The following is a 20,188-nucleotide window of genomic DNA, read 5'->3' on the forward strand; positions in this document are numbered from 1 at the left end:
TTTGCATGATTCTTAGCTGGAGTATTACTTAAGATAAATACAGGAACGTATACATTCTGGTATCCTAGATTTCAAGAACGATTTATAAAGCAACACTATATTTAGATTTTTCATTTTTATTTGCGTATTTAAACCGTATATTTGTTTAAACTCCAACCAGAAGAGAGTTTATTGCTGTCATATTGATATTAAACAACTCTAAGATAAATTATCATTAAGTACAAAATCCTATAAAATTCGGGCACTGCCTATGGTCAGTCATAGTGTCGAAAACCCGAACAAACGCGTATATTTCGGTCTTCATATGCTATATGTTTGAATAACAATAGGCCTATAATCAGGACGGGTTTAATAAAATAATCCAAAGTCAGATTTTCTTAAATCCTTCCTCAACTCATATATTGACGAATCAAATCACTTGAAATTAAAAACTTGAGGACAATTTCAGATTGAAATAATTTTTTTATGGAATCAGGCACTGGTCTTTTGAGGAAACTGTTTATTCACAGTACGATCAACCAAATCAAATCAAATCGAGAACAGCACGTAACCAAAGTATCAATTTCGTTCACAATGACCTGTTTATTGTCTTATTTTATCTCGGAATAAAAAATAAAATAAAAAAAAACGAATGGCAAACTCAGAGTGATTATGTGGTCCCAATTAAATATAGAAGTTAATTCGGTAGTTTTCTTACATGCATGAATCATACCTGTCTGATTTTCGTTAAAAATAAAGACTGATACTTAAATGTAATTGTCGTAAATAAATCAGTAAGTCATTTCTCATTTGAGATAGAAGAAATGATAATAGTATATATAACAGATTAGCAACAATATAATGAAACCGTGGAATTCTCAGCCAAAATAGTTTCAACAGTTACATGACATTGATCGTGTTTAAACACAATATTCATCCTCACTTAAACATTTTGGTTTCATTATTCCATTGTGCCTACTATTGTAATATGTCACAGAATGCATTACATCACCATTACGTAAAGATCCTTTTCCTGTCATTGCAAAATGAGTGACAGGTTTTAACAGTCCCCCATGAGAGTGTCTTGTCCTAAATCTTTTACACGGTCTCCATGGACATGAGCAAAATGCATTTACAAACCCATTTCGGAACCTAAAACAAAAATTTATGATACTCTGAGCGTTAGTTATTATACATGAAAAAGTAATAAATGTTTCAAAAATATTTCGAATTGCATATTTTTTCTTGTAGAATAATATAATCAATCCTGCAATGTGAATACGTTTTTTTTTTGTTCCTTAATTTCGTTTTGTTTTATCAAATGTAACAATATTAATGTTTCTTTTATTTCTTTGTTATTTTGTTTGCAACGGTTTGGTTTTATTCATTTGGTTTTGTTATTTTTATTATTTTTAAATTGTATTTCAATTTTTAATTATAAGAATTTAAAATTTGATTCATTCAGCCAATCGTTTTAAGGTAACGATTTTCATTCTACATAGTAAAACGTAGTTTAATAAAGAAAACAACACCTTTAGTATGTTGAAGGTAGAAACAGGTGAAATCACATTCTATAGGCGTTTGATTTGATCAACTAAAGTTCAATGAAAATAGAGAAAAAACCTGACCTCATTTACTGTTTTTACTTTGTATGTATGATTTTAGTTACTTTATGTTCTTTGTTGTGTATATCTGTTTTCCATGTCTGGTCTTTGTCACTGGATTACATTCTTTTGATTACCATTATAACCTTGGGTCCCTTGATTACTCTTATACACATAACATCTAAAATGACGTGCTTATCCTATGAAATGACGCATATTTGAAGACAAATATTTCTTACCTATTATTCATCCAACAATAAATGATGGGGTTGTACATAGAATTACTCATTGCTATCCAATAGATTACTAAATAGATCTGTTGCATGTATCTTTTTAGAGTAATTTTTGGAAAAGCAGAAACCAGGACAAAATACAAATGGTATGGTAACCAACAAATACCAAACACAATTACAACGAAGATCATCATTTTCACAACCTGTAAAAATAAAATGTAACGGTGAAGAAATGGCTTTTGTTTATACCTTGGTCCTAACTATTGACCCCGTAATAAATCAAGTGTTTTTAAAGTGCAATGCAACTGCTGTGTATAATACAATTACGGCCCTATCAGGAGGTGAATATCCAAAATTGTCAACCTGAACCAGGGTTATTTCCCTGAGGGCTTTAGCCCGAAGGGTATAACCTTAAAGATGTTGACAATTTTGGATATTCACCGAATTAGTGTGCCGTAATTGTTTAATTATACCGAACAAACAAAGAACTGTCAAAAATGCATGGTTTCAAATGTGATAGATGGGTAATTCATCTGTTTTTCTTTATTTTTGAAGGGTTATTCAATGATCACATGAATTTTTGGGGGTTATTAAACCTTTCTTGTGATTTAAACAAAAAATATTCAAATTAATCTATGTCACATGATAATATTTCATCCCATAGAATTAATCCTTTATTATGTAAGGTATAATAAAACAAAGAAATTTTGTAAGATTCAATACTTGTTGATGCAATTATGTGTATTCTTTCTTTCTTTTTAAAAAGAAGTAAATACGTTTATTGAAAGAACAAGAAATAAGTATACATATAAGTACAATTATTGTATCCGTGTTTTTTTTGTGCAATTGAAGAAAAATTATCTAAACTTTTATTGTTAGTCAGAATTCTTATTGCCTTATATAGCAAATTTAAGCATGTAAATTAAACGAGACACTAGATGCATCACACTCTAAAATAGCAGTAAAGGACAAACAAGATAACATTATTTATGCATTATAATTAAGTTGTTTTAATGAAAGGTCATAATTTGAACTGATCAATATCATGAAATATATGAAATTAATATAAATTATAACACAAACAAATCATTCGGTGCCTATTATATATGATTACGTTTCAATTTGAATTATCAATGCCCCTTTGGAAGTATTTTGCCTACATTGATGAATCCAATGTATCTATCACGTACCACGCTTAGCTGTGAAGGCTAAATCCGGTTTGAATGTTTATCAAGCAAACATTCTAATGATTAAAAACAGATGACAAATGACTGATGACTTGATTGCAGACATTAAGATGTAAATGGCTTTATCGGCACGATAATGAAATTAATTCGCGTCAACGTATACGTTATTTATGACAATAGTTATTGCACAATGTATTACAAGACTTGATTTAGGATATGATGTCAATTATTCTCGGATAGATCGGAACACTATTTTAGCATGGATCGAACCTTATGTACTTCAAGATTGAAAAACATTTGCAATTTGGTAAAGATTTTTTTTATATGTGTAAACTTTTTTTGTTCAGTAATGATTTTACAGAGTTTTTTTTCTAATTTCCCTAGTAAAAAGACACAAATCTGTTAAAAACTATGAGACGAAACACTACAAATATCTTATCTACAAGTGATTCATGAATTATAATATCATCATCAGTTGATTTCTCATGGGACAAAAGAATGCGTGTGCCAATTTAATGTAGTTACACAGGCATTGCAACTTAAGGGGCAGAGGAAACGATTAATAATGTATCAATTATGTTCTCTCAAAGAGGCATATATGTAATAAGATATTAATAAAGTGTCAGTCTCTGTAAGAAAAAGGTTTTGAGATATGAGTTCACCCACCAGTTTGATAGTGTAATTTGACTATTTTGACAATCAGAGTCATTGCAGTAAGACAATGACTACCCTGTAATTTTAGAGAAAAAAAATTCAAATGACATCGCTCTTTCAGGATCAAACATTTTATAAAATTTCAATAAAAATTATAAACATTTACGTAGACATCCAATAAACGAGTTTGTGATAAGTTGAAGAGCATGCTAAATACACATTACCGCGAGTTAGATATAAGGTAGGGAAAATAATTTTACCTCGCTCCGAAGCGTATTGAGCATGCTCAAAATATGCTCATCGACTATTCCGAGGTCGATTTAAATACAAATGATTTCTTTGCGAAAAAAATTGTCAGATTGATGGGTTATTGACATGCATGTTTCAGATTGTATCTTGTCTGCATGATTTTTACAAAGTGTATCTGACATTACTTCCAAACAAAAATTGGATCGATTTTGTGTACGTAATTATTACGCATATACTGCAAAAGTAATCATGGTAACCAAGATTGTAACGGAAATAAAAAAAATGTTCTTTAGGGACCAGATATGAAAAATAGACAAACATAGCAAAGAACATACAATGACCAAAATAAAAAAATAACAAAAGTAAATGAGCAACTTGGACTCCACTACAAACTAGAATCATGGACCAGGTGCACCGCTAGGGTAAGCGTCCTCTGCTTTTCTCGAAACAACCTCCGAGTTGCTCATGAAAAGTCAAATCCAGGGTAGACGAAAGAGACTACTAGCAGTTAACTGATATGCCAGCTCCGGACCAGTTTAAACCTACAAAAACTTATATGCCCTCATCGTATATGATATCAATCTCAATTCGATCCATGCTGGATTGAGTACCACGGTATATCAAGTTGAACAATGAAGACACAACCCATATCATGCCAAAGATGCCTTTAAAGCATAGCTGTTAAGGAGGTAGACCTAATTTAATCTATAACCTCTTGAAATGAGTAATATGTTTGTATCATATTCATTTCACCAAAGCCTTTCAAGCTTTCCTTTGAAACATAATGAAGTAAGTCTAAGTTCCTTTGATGCTTAAATGAGATTGATGTGCAATGGTAAATACAAACGTTCCAATGATTTGTAAGAGTTATGCCCCTTACGTTAGGTCTACCTCCTTAAGCTAGCGGAGTGCTACATTGTTAAACAGGAAGTAAATTATAGGTCTGTGGAGAAGATTACACTTATATCGATCTGTTTCTTACCCTTCGTTTTGACTGTATTCTCTCATACTGGATCAATGTGTCTTCTCCTATTGCTCGTTGTCCCCATAATTCCATTCCAATGCATGTGTAAGTTATAATAAGTATCAGTATTGGTACAGCATAGGAAATTATGATCACAGCAACATTATACCTAACGTATTAAAAAATATATTTCATCGATGTTTGTTCATTTACACTAAACATATACATGCATCATGGTAATGGGTTGTCATTGTCATTTCTAGGTTAAAAAATACAGGATTGATATGTACAAATGCATTATCTTATATTCTTTAATAATTTAACTTAATATTACTTTTTGATTGTTTTATGTTTTTCTAATCGAAAACATACTCATCGTCCTTTATTGTCTAAACATATGTCAATGAAGCGGCTTGTAAAATTTTAATCATTTAACAATACGTTTGATTTTGAAGTTAATGTTAGTTGACTGACAGTTATGTTTAAAAATACAAATATGCATACAGAAATATATCTTTTTTGGCTCAAAAATAAAACTCAATGTAAGCACGCTACCGCCTATCTGTTTGACCAGCATTGTGAAGGATCTTCTCTTTTAAGTAGATTTCAGTCGAAGTAAACAACATTGTTTTTAAGGATGTTCGCTGCTCAGTTTACAAACAACGAAGAAATGTGAACTTTTAAACTAAAAACATAAAAAAAGGAAAGTAATGATGGATAAGTGTGTTCGAATTGAGACATAAACATTTTGACGGGGAAAGAATTTTTCATAGGTTTTGGCTTAGTTGGTTTTTATATTATTAGGAATCCTAAAATATAACAATAATGTCATAAAAAAATCCTTAAATAACATTTTAATGTGTGTTTAACAAAATGATAAAAAGAAAAGTGAGCGTCACTGGGCCAAATATTAATCCATTGAAATAAATAAAAGCAAATGCGTCGATGAGGAAATTAAAAAACAAATGACTGAACATGAGCAGCGAAAATCCTTAAACAGCATTTACTAATTATAAAACAAATAAATAAATAATAATAATAAAATATTTGCTGTATATGTGTCATGGGTATTTAATTCAGGTGCTGATATGTGTTTCTAAGTTGATCAAAAGATCAAATAATTCATTTTTTTATTTCATTTTATTACTTAGTCATTTTCATTTACATTCGACTGACGGGACATATACAGACTTTTATGGACTTTTTTTACTAAAGCCAGTTAAACGGCTTCAGTACTAACCTAAGTCCTATACATTTTGACCCTTGAACTCATGCATGTTTCCCGCCAATTACATTCTTAGTATTTAAACTTTTTAACAACCCACTTTCATTATTACCACTTCAACTCAACATTCACAGATGAGGACGTCCGACGCTTCCCGATAAAATTTCAGTAACAAAATTTGGTGAACATTAAATTGGTTGAATAAAAAAAGTCAAAACGTGGATTAATATTTTATCCTGTAATATTTACAAAATTTGAAATTACTTTTTTTCAGTGATTATAACAGATTTTTATTTCTATATTGTCAATATTGAGCAAATAATAAATTATTGGATATAAAGTCATAAGGCAATATATGACCCTGTCGGTCTTGCACCATGCTACCTAAATTTTATGATAAAGAAGTATGATATATCAAACCACGATTTGAAAATCAACAAATTGAAACCGTAATATCAGATTTAAGGAAGATAAATACCTTGTTACATGAAAGATGTGATTTATCACAGAAAAATGAATATGAAATAATTCATTCCTTTAAATTCACCTTGATATCCTTTCCGTCATTCGTGTCAAACCATTTTAGATAGATATCGCCCTTTAGGTTTGTCAACATTGTTTCAGGAAAAAATAACTTGAAGATACAAAACTACATTTTTATTTTAATGACTGATTTATGCGGATATTACTACTTTGTTTCAATTTTATGAGATCTATGTTCTCGTGATGATACATGCTTTGCCTCTAGTGTTAATTGAATTTCCAAGACAACTGAAGTATATTCCTATATTTATTGTGAAAGCCATTCGTGCTAAGCAAAATTGGGGAGTGCTTTTTATTAAGCTTTTCTAAATATAAGATGAACATAAAAGTCACATAAATAGTTGGTAGATAGCTATGTTAAAGTCGTTTTTGTTTAATTTTGTTTCCAATGCAAACGGTGGCTTTGTGTTGTCATGAAAACTCCTGGTGAGAATCAGGTCGATTTGTAACTTGTAAGTAAAATGAATACGTTGTTTCATGTTATGAATTCAATTAAATACTTAAATATAATCACTTTTAAACCCAATACATTAATAGATGATTCATCTTAGCGGACTTGAATCAAGGCATGTGACAATATATATAAATTTAAACATACACGATGAGTAAGTGGGTTATTTGCACGTGATATTATAGTCACGATAAATATCAGTCCAGTTAGAAACCACATGTTGTCATACGGTTTACTAAAAGGAGTTTAAATTCGAATGGGAACGTTCTAAATCCAAGACAAAATACATTTCATCGACATAAACCATTACAAAATTTTACCAAAGGAAAAATTCTATTTCAAGATATAAATAATAAATGATGAATGTCATATTGTGAAATAAATTTATAAGTCCTTTTTTTTTTACATAAAACTGAGATTGGACTCCCTTTGTAGGACCACGATAAAATGGATTAAAACCTATTATAGATATAAGAATAAATAACACTGATAGCCTTTGCAGTATATTAAAGCAATACTTTAGGCTTGATCTATCTAAATAGACATACACATTTGTGGTTAATTTCATGATTTGTATTATATTTTCAAGTACAACCTCTATTCCTAAATGTCGTGGTTCATTTTTACTGTAGTTTTAATCTAATAAAGAGTATATACTGTTCATGTGTTTGCCATGATAATATCTTTTGCCAAAATATAATTTCGATATTACGTGAGAACAAATAATTTTTTTAAAGGACTGCAGACCTACCATATATCTATCTCACTGACTGAGGGTTCCCCGTCGGGCCAGACAAGGGTACATGTCACTTGCGTAGAATTTTGGTAATGAACTTCCTTTCCGTATAGAATGTTGGGCAATGCAAGGAGAATTGACACAGCCCAAATAGATGATACTGCTAGGACTACTCGATTTGTAGGCCTCGGCCGCATAGGATGCACAATGGCCATGTACCTGAAAATAATCGATAAAAATATCCCAATAACATTTGTGTCCATTGATTTATGTTTCTTGCATTTTAATCAATATGTTTAAAAAAGAACAATGCTTATATACTCTTCTAAATAAAATTCAGACATTTCCCATTGTAGAGGTGGTGTCAAAAAGCTAACCAAACAAATGATTCTATTTTGGTCTTATATGCTCAATGTAACGATAATTCTTTTGTATTTTAAACTACATTGTTTTTGGAAAACCACACATTTCCCACTAAAATCAACCAGATTAAACCAGATCAAGAATTATAACTCCTGCAAAAGAGTAATCAAGGGAACCAAGGTTATAGCGGTAATAAAAATAATGTAATCCAGGGACAAAGACCAGACATGGAAAACAGACATACACAACAAAGAACATTAAGTAACTAAAATCATACATACAAAGTAACAAAAGTTAATCAGCACCTCGGACTCCACTAAAAACTGGGAGCATGGACCAGGGTAAGCGTCGTCTGCTTTTCTAAAAACACCCACCGAGTTGCTCATAAAAAGTCAACTCCGGGGTAGACAAACGAGGAAAGGAAAACTATGACCCGTTGAACAAATCAGTTTTCATGGTGCTGATGGATACACCATAACGATCCACGAGTTCATGATGACGACCATAACAACATAACCCTGTTCCAGAAGCCTATTTGTTAGAGTTATAGCGCGATACAAAAAGTCTGCGTAGCTCTGGCATAACGTATGAGTTGTGATATGAACACTCCATACGCAGGAGCCGAAGGGATGTTGCAACAGATCAAAGGAAAATTGACAATTCTGAATGAAAAGTCATCACGTTTGTCGTAAAGTTTGGTCAATAGTTTTCCTTTATCATCGAAATCTAAGTGTAGGTCAAGATATGAGGCTGCCTTCAAAGTGTCTGTAGTATCCTTTATCGCAAGTTCTTTTGGGTAGATGCGATGTATCAAATCCCCGAAATTAGGATTATTTAAAGATAATACGTCATCTATATAGCGGAAGGATCTAGCTAAATGATATTATTTCTTTCTGATCAGATAAGCTATAAAGTCAGCCTCATAAGAGTGAAGGAATAATTCAGCAAGTAAAGGAGCACAATTTGTTCCCATTGGAATGCCGACTGTTTGTTGAAAAACACGTCCACCATACTGGACAAATATTTTGTCGATTAAAAATTCCAGCATTTTGTAAATATCTTCCTCTGTATATTTGGAAGATGATTTGGAATTATTTCTTACAAAGTAAGAGGAATCTCTACTAAGAACTATATATTTGGATCTAGGTGTACCATCTTTTTTGGAAAAGCAACGAAGTATAATGTTTTTAAATCAGGATTTTAACTGAGTATGGGGAATAGAAGTATACAGTCTTGAAATATCATAGGTTTCAATCCTGTTATATTCAGATAGTAGTCTTGAACCGATTGTCTCCGTAAGCTCTTTCGAATTTTTCAGGATCCACATTGAATTAATACCACCACTACGGGAGTAGCAAGTGTTGTGGTAGGACTGCAGACCCTCTTTGACAGTTGTGAGTATAGACGTTAAAAGTTTTGAAAGAGGTTTGGTGGTACATTTTGCAGATTTAGCTATGAAACGTTGTTTGTATGGATTCTTGTGAAGTTTAGGAATCCAGTACATAGACGGTAAATCACAATCATCGTCCCTGGTAGAGAGACCAAAAGAGATATCACAGATTTATGGTTTTCCACAATCTCTACTTTGGAACTTTGGAAAGAATGGTAGCAGTATAGGTCTTATCACTGCTATTAATTTCTACGTCTACCTCTGATAATAAACATTGGATATAAAACGTTTTGCAGACAAAAACAATGTTGTTTTGGGCTTTGTCTGCTGGTACGACAACATATTTGTCATGTATACAAATGTAGTAGACAATGTTTTTGCTACATCGGGGGCTTTGAAAACTGATATAGCCTTGGCACTCATTGACCTACTTAAAACTTTCATTCGTTTCAAAATTAAAGGCCTCACGGCCTTTAACCACTCTGACAGAGAATCAATGTCTTCTTGTTTTCGTTTTATCCATTTTCTTGCATATTCCTCGACGGCATCCATAAGAAATTTAAAGTTATAATTCCAATTTATGGATCGTGGTTCACTGTACTTGGGACCTTTAGAAAGGATAGTACGCAGAGATTCGTTTTCGATAATGGTTAAATCTCCCGTAACGACGTGACCAGAAGGACCATATTTGAATGGAGAGGTTTTGCGAGAATAGTCAGGTTGTTTAGCCTTGAAATCTTCAATCTCGAGGTTCTGCAATAGCCTTTTATAATTGAAAATTTTGGATGCGATGGGTGAAGTATAAAAATATGAAATAATTAGTATTGATTTGTCCTTCAAATATGGGGGAATTTTGTTGGTAACGTTTTTGTGATGGAGGATGTTAGCCAAATTAATTGCATCTATACCTTTGTTGACAAACGGTAGTGGAAGAAATGATCGTTTTTCTTCATCTTGACTTTTCACACAAACTGGTTTAAAGAGTCTGTGGAAACCAATATCCAAAATGATGGCAACAAGTCTGAATAATGATGAGGTGGGGTCAGAAACAGGAGTGTCAAGACTTGTTTTGTAAAGGGAGTGTAGTAGAGTGAGAGGTATAGAATAAAGTTTGGTTCTAATGTGATGAAGTCCAAGAGGTTTTTGTATGAAAGGAAGGAGATCATCTATGGAGACATCATGTAACTTAGGTGACGTATAGTGGCGATGGCCATGACTTCTTTCCCGTCTTGGATTTTTGTCAAATAAATTCGTTACATTTATGCTATTGTTATATTGGCTTGAAAAGTTTCCTATACTTCTGATGTTGTCATTGCATCTGTAAGGTATTGCAGTACCTAGTCTGCGTATCCAGTATTCCTCTCTTTCCCCACGATAGTTTTTACTTAGAACGGGACTGTTCGTATGATGGTCGATTTCATACACAATCTATATAATTTTTATCACAAATGCGCAACAACTAAAATGAAAAACTAAGACTAATTATGTGGTATGTTACTGATTCTGACGAACAAGAAATGGGGATTTTTTTAATACATGAATCACCTTCTGTCAGATTTTTATAAAGACTGCTACTTAAATATTCATCAACGGTTAACATAATAAAACACCTGTATAATGGGGGGGGATATCAAGAAGAGGACATCAATGGGTAAAGGCTCTTATTATTGACAAGGAAAAACAACAAGATATAACATATATATATATATATTTATAATTTATTTATTTATGAATATATAAAAAAGAACAAAAACAAGCAATACAAAAAAAAAAGTTATAAAAAAAATACAATTACTCAGGAATCATCATTGTTTGTTAGTTAAGCTCTCAAGGGAAAAGAAATTCCTCATTCGCTTGTATGATAGAGATGTCAAATTTGCGAATTCAAGTATCAACGAACTGATGATTTCCCCTTAGCAGCGATATTGGTACCTACTATCTGGCTGTTACACCAAATGAAGCAGAATTGATTTATATATTATTATTCTGATGTTTATTTGAAAGTCATCAAGTATTCCTATGATTTATGGTCTACAGAACTCTTTGTTTTCTTTTCCCTGTAGTAAAAATGGTTATTCAATGAAATATTGAATCGTTTCTCTGTTTTCGCTATACAAATCGTTCAAGTCTTTAAAAATAAATTGATGTATGGAATGCTTCTAAGTCTTTATTTTTTAAATGATTTACATATCGTGACAGTAAATTATTTATCAACAAATATATCAATGGTTTTACCAATCAAACTATATCATGCAAGAACAAAACAGGAAATAAATAGATGTGCTAAATACAGATACAAGTAGTGAATTAGATCTATTTTACACCAAAATGGATTAAATTGAATCATTAACTACCTTATATTAAGTTGACAAGAAGATGATCAGTTTTTATTGATTAAAAATATGGGTAACAACAAAATTACACTAATCTGATCCATAACCAAGTCAAAAACAAATCTGGAAAAATAGATATTACACCACCGGAGCAGCTGGTTCTGAAATGGTCCTGACTTGGTGCAAGCATTTAAAATAATGGTGGTTTAAATCTAGGTTTTAAAGTGCGCTAAACCTCATTACACACAAATATTTTTACTTTGATATTTTGTTAATAATGAATAAAAGTACCGATGTCCTACGTTTACCGTGCTGTATTTTGTAATCGTGTTATTCAAACACTATATATATGTCTGTTTTAGACTGTAGCTCCAAGCACTTTAGACATGTGTTTTTACAGAAAGTAACGGTAGATGTGTGTACACAATGGCGACGTTGATAATAAAGGTTAACTCAACGAATAAATATTTAATCCATCGACTAGTTAAAATCGGCATTAATAGATTTGCTTAAAGAACATACCTGCAAATTTAGTTGTTTCTATCTATCTATCGGTAAACATATGTTTATATTTTAGCTTTTATCAGACGTTGCACTCTTCAAAACTTGAAATATCGAACAGCACGCTCATCTTTATCAAATAACTAATCAAAAGTGGCAGAATAATATGGCATTTCTGCATATCAATTGTATTTAAGGATGGAGTAATCTTCAAAGACAAATATTGACGAAAAGGACTTGTTGAAAACTACTTTTATTTATGTTGCACATAATTGAATTGTTGACATTTAACACAAAACAAAAAGGAAAAAATATCCATATATTCAATGGCATTTATTTTGTTATACCAAAAATAACATACTTTCCAAAGACATTTAATAGGAAGCAAATCGAAGGATTGGAATCATTATTCTAACATGGTGAGTGGTTGCTACTTTTTGAAGATACAACGAAATACTAATCTAAAAAATGCATATCTTGACCTGTTACACATAGTTTACTATGAGTTACAATGTATCTGATATCGTCAGCATTGAAATCAAATACTGAGAAAGTTCAAAATCCAACAAGCATTTGGTGCGCCTGACCGTGGTCCGAGTTTTATGGTGGATTCTGATTTACTCATTTACATTTGTTACTTTGTTTTGCTTGTTTTGTAGTGTTTATATGTCTGTTTTCCGTGTCTGGTCTTTGTCCCTAAATAACATTCTTTTAAATTCCGGTAGAATCTTAAATCCCTTGATTACTCATGTATTCGACAAGTACTCAAAACCTAAAGTATCGAAACAAGCACCATATCAATCACCGACAATATTTAATTTGTATAAAAATGAATGTTCTAGGGAATTAGAAGAACTAAAGAAATTTACCGTGTAAAGTCGATGAAAAGTGTGGAAAGTAAGTATCTTTAAAAATTATTATTTCATTGTACATTACGAATTTTTGTAATTGGTCTAGAGTTTTTATGAGCGTTTAACTATATCATGTAGGTAAGATTTCGATTCTTGTTGTGCTACCTGTAAATTCACGCCTTCCATTTTGAACTATTTACTCATAACCACTTGCCATATATCTCATATGTTCCATTACTATATTAGAATGGAACTGTTAATGAATTTCATGTAAGGTGTGAATAAGCAGTCAATATTGCTTGTTATATAAATGAGTCAAGACGCAGTGGATAATGTAAGTGTAAATAGGCACTTTTGCCGTTCTTACTCAACAAATTTCACACTTGTCTTGCTGATGTAAAAAAGAAATACTTTAAGTTGAATGGGAAACAATATCAATTAAAACAGAAAGTTGATAATTCAAAATTAAGTAAAAAAAAGATGAATATTATTTAATAATTGGAAAATAGTATTGTCACTTGGCTATTAAGGCAAAACAATATGTCTGTTTCCAACTACCGTAGTTACCCTAGTCGGTTTATGGCCATTCGGCTCAAGCACCGTTAAAATCTAGATTGATTCCCCATTAGCTCGATGCAAAATGTTTTTTTTAACAATAAAAAATTTCCACACCTACCTACCTTGTTTTTTTTCTTGCTTGTAGCAGGAAGCAATTTTTTTTGGCTGGAGCAACAACATTATTGAAATAAATACTAGGAAATTACCAAATGTTAATATTATTCAATTACATTTTATTCGCCTACTCATAAACGAGGATTGCATTATCCCTTCCAAACGAATCTCAAAACTTGAAAATTAATTAAACTGAAATGTAAGTTAGTAGTGCTTCCTCATTGGAAATAAGACCATAAATGAAAAACCTTAAAATACTTTAAAACACTTTAAAACACTTTCAATAATATCAATCATCAACTACACAATGAAACGTACTTTCTAACAATATATCAAACATAGATACAAAGTGCAATTCGTTATCATTTACTCTTCGAGAAATCGTAGATATTCAATTTATAATTTGATTTTAAGTACAAATAAGATATTCCTCATCACAATGTTTTCGCAAATAAAGATATTCTACAGACAATTGCATCCCAAATTATAAAAAAAGTCATTTTTAGTTTTGCACTACATCGAATCTTGCCTATTTAGTAGTTGACGTTTCTACTCCTAATCCATTTTACTAGAATAGCAGTGACAGATTATTTCGAATGCTGGTAGTTTCGGTCATTTTCAGAATGTTCTGAGCTGGCTTTCAATTTTGTCGAGCCTTCTTGAAATTAATATCGCATTTTGCTGCTACGGTGGTGTAATATCTATTTTGCCAGATTAATTTTGGACATGACTTGATTATGAGATGGATTATTGTTCGATAATTTTGTTGTTATCCTTATTTGTCCATATGGTGTGGTTGAGATATTTTATGTAGAGAATAGGATGTATTATTGAGTGCATTTTATGGTATTGTGTTATTTGTATAATTCATTTTAAACATTAAAAAAGAGAAGTAAGTCTCATTTATCCCCACTTCAGATTTCGTGTTTCTGTCTACAGTCATGAGAAGTTGGTCATTTATGTGTTGTTGTGTCGTTATACAACCTTTTAGTTTGATTTTGAAGAATTCTCAACGTTCGTGTACCATATATTTTATTTCTTAGTCGTCGGTACTTTTCAGGGCTTACTTTACAGTGTGTTTAAACTTTTTGAAGTCCTTTTGGTGCTCTCGAATAATCAATTACTATCTATACGCTCGTGCAGTTGATGCGTTTCACAATATCTGTTTTTATTCATTTATATATATGAAGGGTAATCTTGTGATGAGAATTGATACTATCTTTTATAAATGATGTTGTTAAGATGGCTATTTTTTAAAAATAAAACATGTTTTATAAAGTAACAGACACCTTATTTCTACATGATTTCAATTTTAAATTTATTGAGATAAATTAATACCTATTTTAGTGGGTATTGGGCAATATCCATTGACCCTTTACTTTAATTAAACTATCTGCTATAAAGCGACAAATACATTTATAAGACTTGGAAATGAGTGGTAGAAAAATATTAAGTAGCTCTCCAGCTAAGAATCATGAAAATGTGATACATGGTTGGAAAGCCAACATATTCTTTATTTTTGATATTTCATATACAATGCTAATGTGAATCAAAATATTGTGTGGCTTTTTACAGAAACCGTGTTCTTATGAGATAAATTATATAAATATATAATACACCATAGAGGGCAATAACTCTGTAAAAAAAGAAACTGTGTGGTTTTGCAAGTGGACAATCCCCAAAGAGCAGACAAGTTGGAATGAATGATTATACATTTCATCATATAGATTTATAAAGAAACTTAATATCAAAAGAAATATATAGCCTTTTTTTGGGTGTATCACGTATGATTCTTACAAAGACCGCTACTTAACTTGTGAAATAAAACATATATATATACCGACTGCTTGATTCTATATGAGGACTAAATTAATTGTAGTTTCACAGTGTCTGTGATTAATGATATATTTTAAAACGATTTTACGGAATTCTACTTACAAATGCATACTACTTTGAACAACCAACGTTTTGTAGAATTTTCCTTACTACTCAATTCACCTGCATTTGATACAGTAAAACATGTCTAAAATGAGCACTTATTAACCTGAAAACCCGCCCAGACCAGACACATATCATTTGTTCCTTCATAACAGTTTGGAAGAGTAATCAAGGGAACCAAGGTTATAGCGGTAATCCAAATAATGTAATCCAGGGACAAAGACCAGACATGGAAAATAGACATACACAACAAAGAACATAAGGTTACTAAAATCATACATACAAAGTAACAAAAGCAAATGAGCACCTCGTACTCCACTAAAAACTGGGAGAACGGACCAGGTGTACCGGTAGGGTAAGGAAAACAAAATATGTTATATTACCCTATAATAGATGTTCAGTTTAAACAGGTGTCATTGTACTTACCTGTCAATTGAGATTGCCATCAATGTTAAAACACTTGCCGTTACTGTGCATACCGAGATGAAAGTTGTAAATTTGCACCATATTTCTCCATACCACCAATCTTGATACATTAAAAATGTCGACGTGAACAAGGTATTTAGCACTGAAATCAATCCATCAGCAACGGCCAAATTTACTAAAAAATAATTTGTTACTGTTCTCATGCGTTTGTGTGCTAGAACTATCCATATAACTACTAAATTTCCAACAGTAGCCATTAGAAAGAGAATGATAAAGGCTGTTATGAAAATCGCCTGTTGCCACCAGGGCATAACAAATGGGTTCTCCAACATTGTCATATTTTGAGAATTTATCTGAACATTCCCCTGCATCATCTAACAATACACACTACACAATTATCAATCCTGCATGATTGTGAGGGTTTGAATTCCAATTTCCAGTTCTATAATCAGGTAGTAATAATGCACTACCACAGATATCTGTGTGTACTTCCTATTCTACTTTTGGCAAATTTCCTCAGACATTTATTTAAAAACACAATTGGAAAGGTGAAACCTCAGTTGAATGATGATAATGAAAAGTTATTGGTTATATAAGATCACATTTTCACAGTTTAAACCAACTACTTAAAACAAGGAAGACCTTTTGACATTTTCATCATTGAGTTAGGTAGAGCAATGATGCTGTACTTCAATTACCAAGAGTTATACCATAAAAGATCAACAGATTTCAAGCACTGATCCAAAACGATCGATAGCAAAAGTAGGTAATTACAGTGGAAATTCGATATATGAGGAAAAATACTTCACCTCTACCTTCCGTTGCGATGGAAAAATATTAATTCATCTATCGAGCATTTAATGAGCGATTTATCGTTTTGGAATTAACTGGCGAACATCGTACATCGCATACTCATATTTATTCCCTCTACTTGCTTATTTATTGGGGTGGAATGATTGAATTCCTGGAATGATACAAATTGAGAAATAATTCTATTAAACGCATATTTAATTGGTGGTCTACGTGAGAAAGTTCCCACAATAAAGCTAAATTAAGCTTACGCTTTATGACGAGATTGAAATTAAGATATACTAATAAAATATGTGTCAAAACATTTGGTCTGTTGGTTCCTTTTATGATAAATATTATCTCAAGCTGTAATTATCTTTCAGGTGCGCTTACAAATCCTACAGTTATCTTCTAAAAACTGATGATAAACAAACAGTTGTATTTGCGTAGATTCGTGTCAATGTATCAGAAAGAAAGGTTCTTGGACAAATATTCCCTACTTTTGAAAAAAAAAGAAGACGCATTGTTGCCGGGGTTGCATTGTCATTGAAAAAGAAACCCTGAAATCAAATTCTTTAGAAAGGTGTATTCTAAGTCGTGTATAACCCTGATTTACTCAATATTTAAAGTAAGTGTAGAAGGGCAAACAAAATACCATCGCACTGGGTGAAAGGAGTTTTAAAATGGCGTAATATATGAAAGACAAACGATATATTACCCGATATTGTTTCCCCTGGCCGATTCAGATGCAGAAATAATTTTATTTTATAATAGAATACAATATATCTAACAACCATATTCATATATATGTATATGGTTGTTGTATATTCTTTGTATTAACCTTAATATACCAAAGAACATATTGTTTTTTGCAAAAAGCCGATATACAGGCTTAGGAATTTTTGTCTACATTCAAGTAGTTGATCGTTATGCACTATTATCGTTGACGTCACAAGTTTGAACGTACATATAAAGCAACGCAAATATAATTCCTTGCAAGGTTTTTTCGTCTTTTTCCTATTGATCAAATATCCACATTTCATTTATTTCTCTTTTTTACCTTCAGTTCAATCTACTTAAATCAACCCGGTCTTCATATTTTTAGTTCAGGCGAAAAAGAAGCAAAATAAAAAAAAATATAATAGTCAACTTTTAACTATATATACAAAATTATTTCAACGATACTAGTTGACCTAAGGTCCTCGACGGAGGGTTAACCAACCATATAGTCACACCCCGCATTATAAAAAATTGTATTTATCATGGTTATCAAATGTAGTATCCTGTTACATGTTAAATATGGCTATTGTTCACTTATTTATTATTCTTATTTTATTCCAATAAGCTATTTTAAACCATCTGATAATTCTTGCAAAAAACTCTCCATTCAAATATGGCCCTTCCGGTCACGTCATTAGGGGAAATTTAACCATCATCGAAATTGAATATTTACGTAATATCATTTCTAAAGGTCCCAAGTACCGTGAACCACGCTCCATAAATTGGAATTATAAATTCAAAGTTCTTATGGATGCCGTGGAGGACTACGCAAGAAAATTGATAAAGCGAGAACAAGAAGACATTGATCCTCTGTCAGAGTGGTTATAGGCCGTGAGGTCTTTAATTTTGAAACAAATGAAAGTTTTAAGTAGGTCAATGAGTGCCAATGCTACATCAGTTTTCAAAGACCCCGATGTAGTGGAAAATTGCCTATAATGCATGACAAATATGTTGTCATAGCAGCAGGCAAAGCCCAAAACAACACGGGTTTGTCTGCAAAACGTTTTATATCCAATGTTTATCATCAGAGGTAGAAGTAGATAATAATATCAGTGATAAATCCTATACTGCTACCACACTCTCCAAAGAAGAGATTTTGAAAAACCATAAATCTGTGATATCCTCTTTTGGACTCTGTACTAAAGACGATAATTGTGATTTACCGTCTATTTAATGGATTCCTAAACTTCACAAAAATACATACAAACAACGTAACATAGCTGGATCTGCAAAATGTACCACCAAACCTCTTTCAAGACTTTTAACTTCTATACTCACAGCTGCCAAAGACGGTCTGCAGTCCTATTACAACACTTGTTACTCCCGTAGTGGTATTATGTAAATGTGGATCCTGAAAAATTCGAAAGATCTTCTGGAGACCATCAGTTCAAGACTATCATCAGATTATAATAGCATTTAAATCTATGTATTTTCAACACTGTATACTTCTATTCCCCATACTCAGTTAAAATCCCGACATTATACATCGTTGTTTTTTTCCAAAATGATGGTACACCTAGATACAAATATATAGTTCTTAGTAGAGATTCCTCATACTTTGTAAGAAATATTTCCAAATCATCTTCCAAATATACAGAAGTTTCTTACAAAATGCTGGATTTTTAAATCGACAACATATTTGTCCAGTGTGGTGGCTGCATTTTTCAACAAACGGTCGGCATTCCAATGGGAACAAATTGTGCTTCTCTTCTTGCTGACCTATTACATCATTCTTATGATGCTGACATTGTAGCTGATCTGATCCGAAAGAAATAATATCGTTCAGCTAGATCCTACAATCTCAGTTTCCGCAATATAGATGACGTATTATATTTAAACAATCCTAATTTCGGGGATTTGATACATCACATCAACCCCATAGAACTTGGGATAAATGATACTACAGACACTGTGAGGTCAGCCTCATATGTTGACCTACACTTAGAAGTCGATGGTAAAGGAAAACTATTGACCAAACTTTGCGACAAACGTGATGACTCATCATACAGAATTGTCAACTTCCCTTTCATCTGTTACTTTGTATGTATGATTTTAGTTACTTTATGTTCTTTGTTAAGTATGTCTGGTCTTTGTCTCTGGATTACATTCTTTTGATTACCCTATAACCTTGGTTCTCTTGATTGCTTTTCTTTTATTTGCTAAATTTTAAGCGGATATTTGCTTTTCTTTAATTGTTTAGGAGTGAAAGTTGAAGTTTTTTTTATTTGTTTGGTATATGTACAACAAATTTCATTTTGTTTGAAAAACTCCATATTTTGAAAATAATCTCATTCAAATTTTGTTTTACTGACTGACGATT

The 20,188-nt window shown here is 31.9% G+C and overlaps 1 protein-coding gene across 1 annotated transcript; it reads right to left on the reverse strand.

The window, feature by feature from the left end:
* Nucleotides 1–299: 299 nt before the first annotated feature.
* LOC148620370 (tachykinin-like peptides receptor 99D) lies at nucleotides 300–16,949 on the reverse strand. The gene is made up of 5 exons (XM_088581200.1): nucleotides 16,300–16,949; nucleotides 7,841–8,044; nucleotides 4,889–5,039; nucleotides 1,823–2,019; nucleotides 300–1,131 (listed from the first exon to the last, which is right to left on the reverse strand). Exons 1-5 carry the CDS (start codon nucleotides 16,671–16,673, stop codon nucleotides 900–902), a joined length of 1,158 nt encoding a protein of 385 aa, XP_088437326.1. The 5' UTR covers nucleotides 16,674–16,949; the 3' UTR covers nucleotides 300–899.
* Between the last annotated feature and the right edge of the window lie 3,239 nt (nucleotides 16,950–20,188).

This window comes from Perna viridis, chromosome 4, assembly GCF_037379345.1.
Source record: "Perna viridis isolate PV_CMFRI_1.1 ecotype Kerala chromosome 4, ASM3737934v1, whole genome shotgun sequence".
Classification (NCBI taxonomy): domain Eukaryota; kingdom Metazoa; phylum Mollusca; class Bivalvia; order Mytilida; family Mytilidae; genus Perna; species Perna viridis.

Bases quoted from the DNA above. Each gene is read 5' to 3' on its own strand.
- LOC148620370 (XM_088581200.1), bottom strand. From the start codon at position 16,673: ATGATGCAGGGGAATGTTCAGATAAATTCTCAAAATATGACAATGTTG. The intron at 5,040-7,840 runs GTAGGTCTGCAG...TTAATACGTTAG, and splicing joins GTCAGTGAGATAGATATATG to GTATAATGTTGCTGTGATCA. The intron at 1,132-1,822 runs GTAAGAAATATT...TTTTTGTTTTAG, and splicing joins TATTGTTGGATGAATAATAG to GTTCCGAAATGGGTTTGTAA.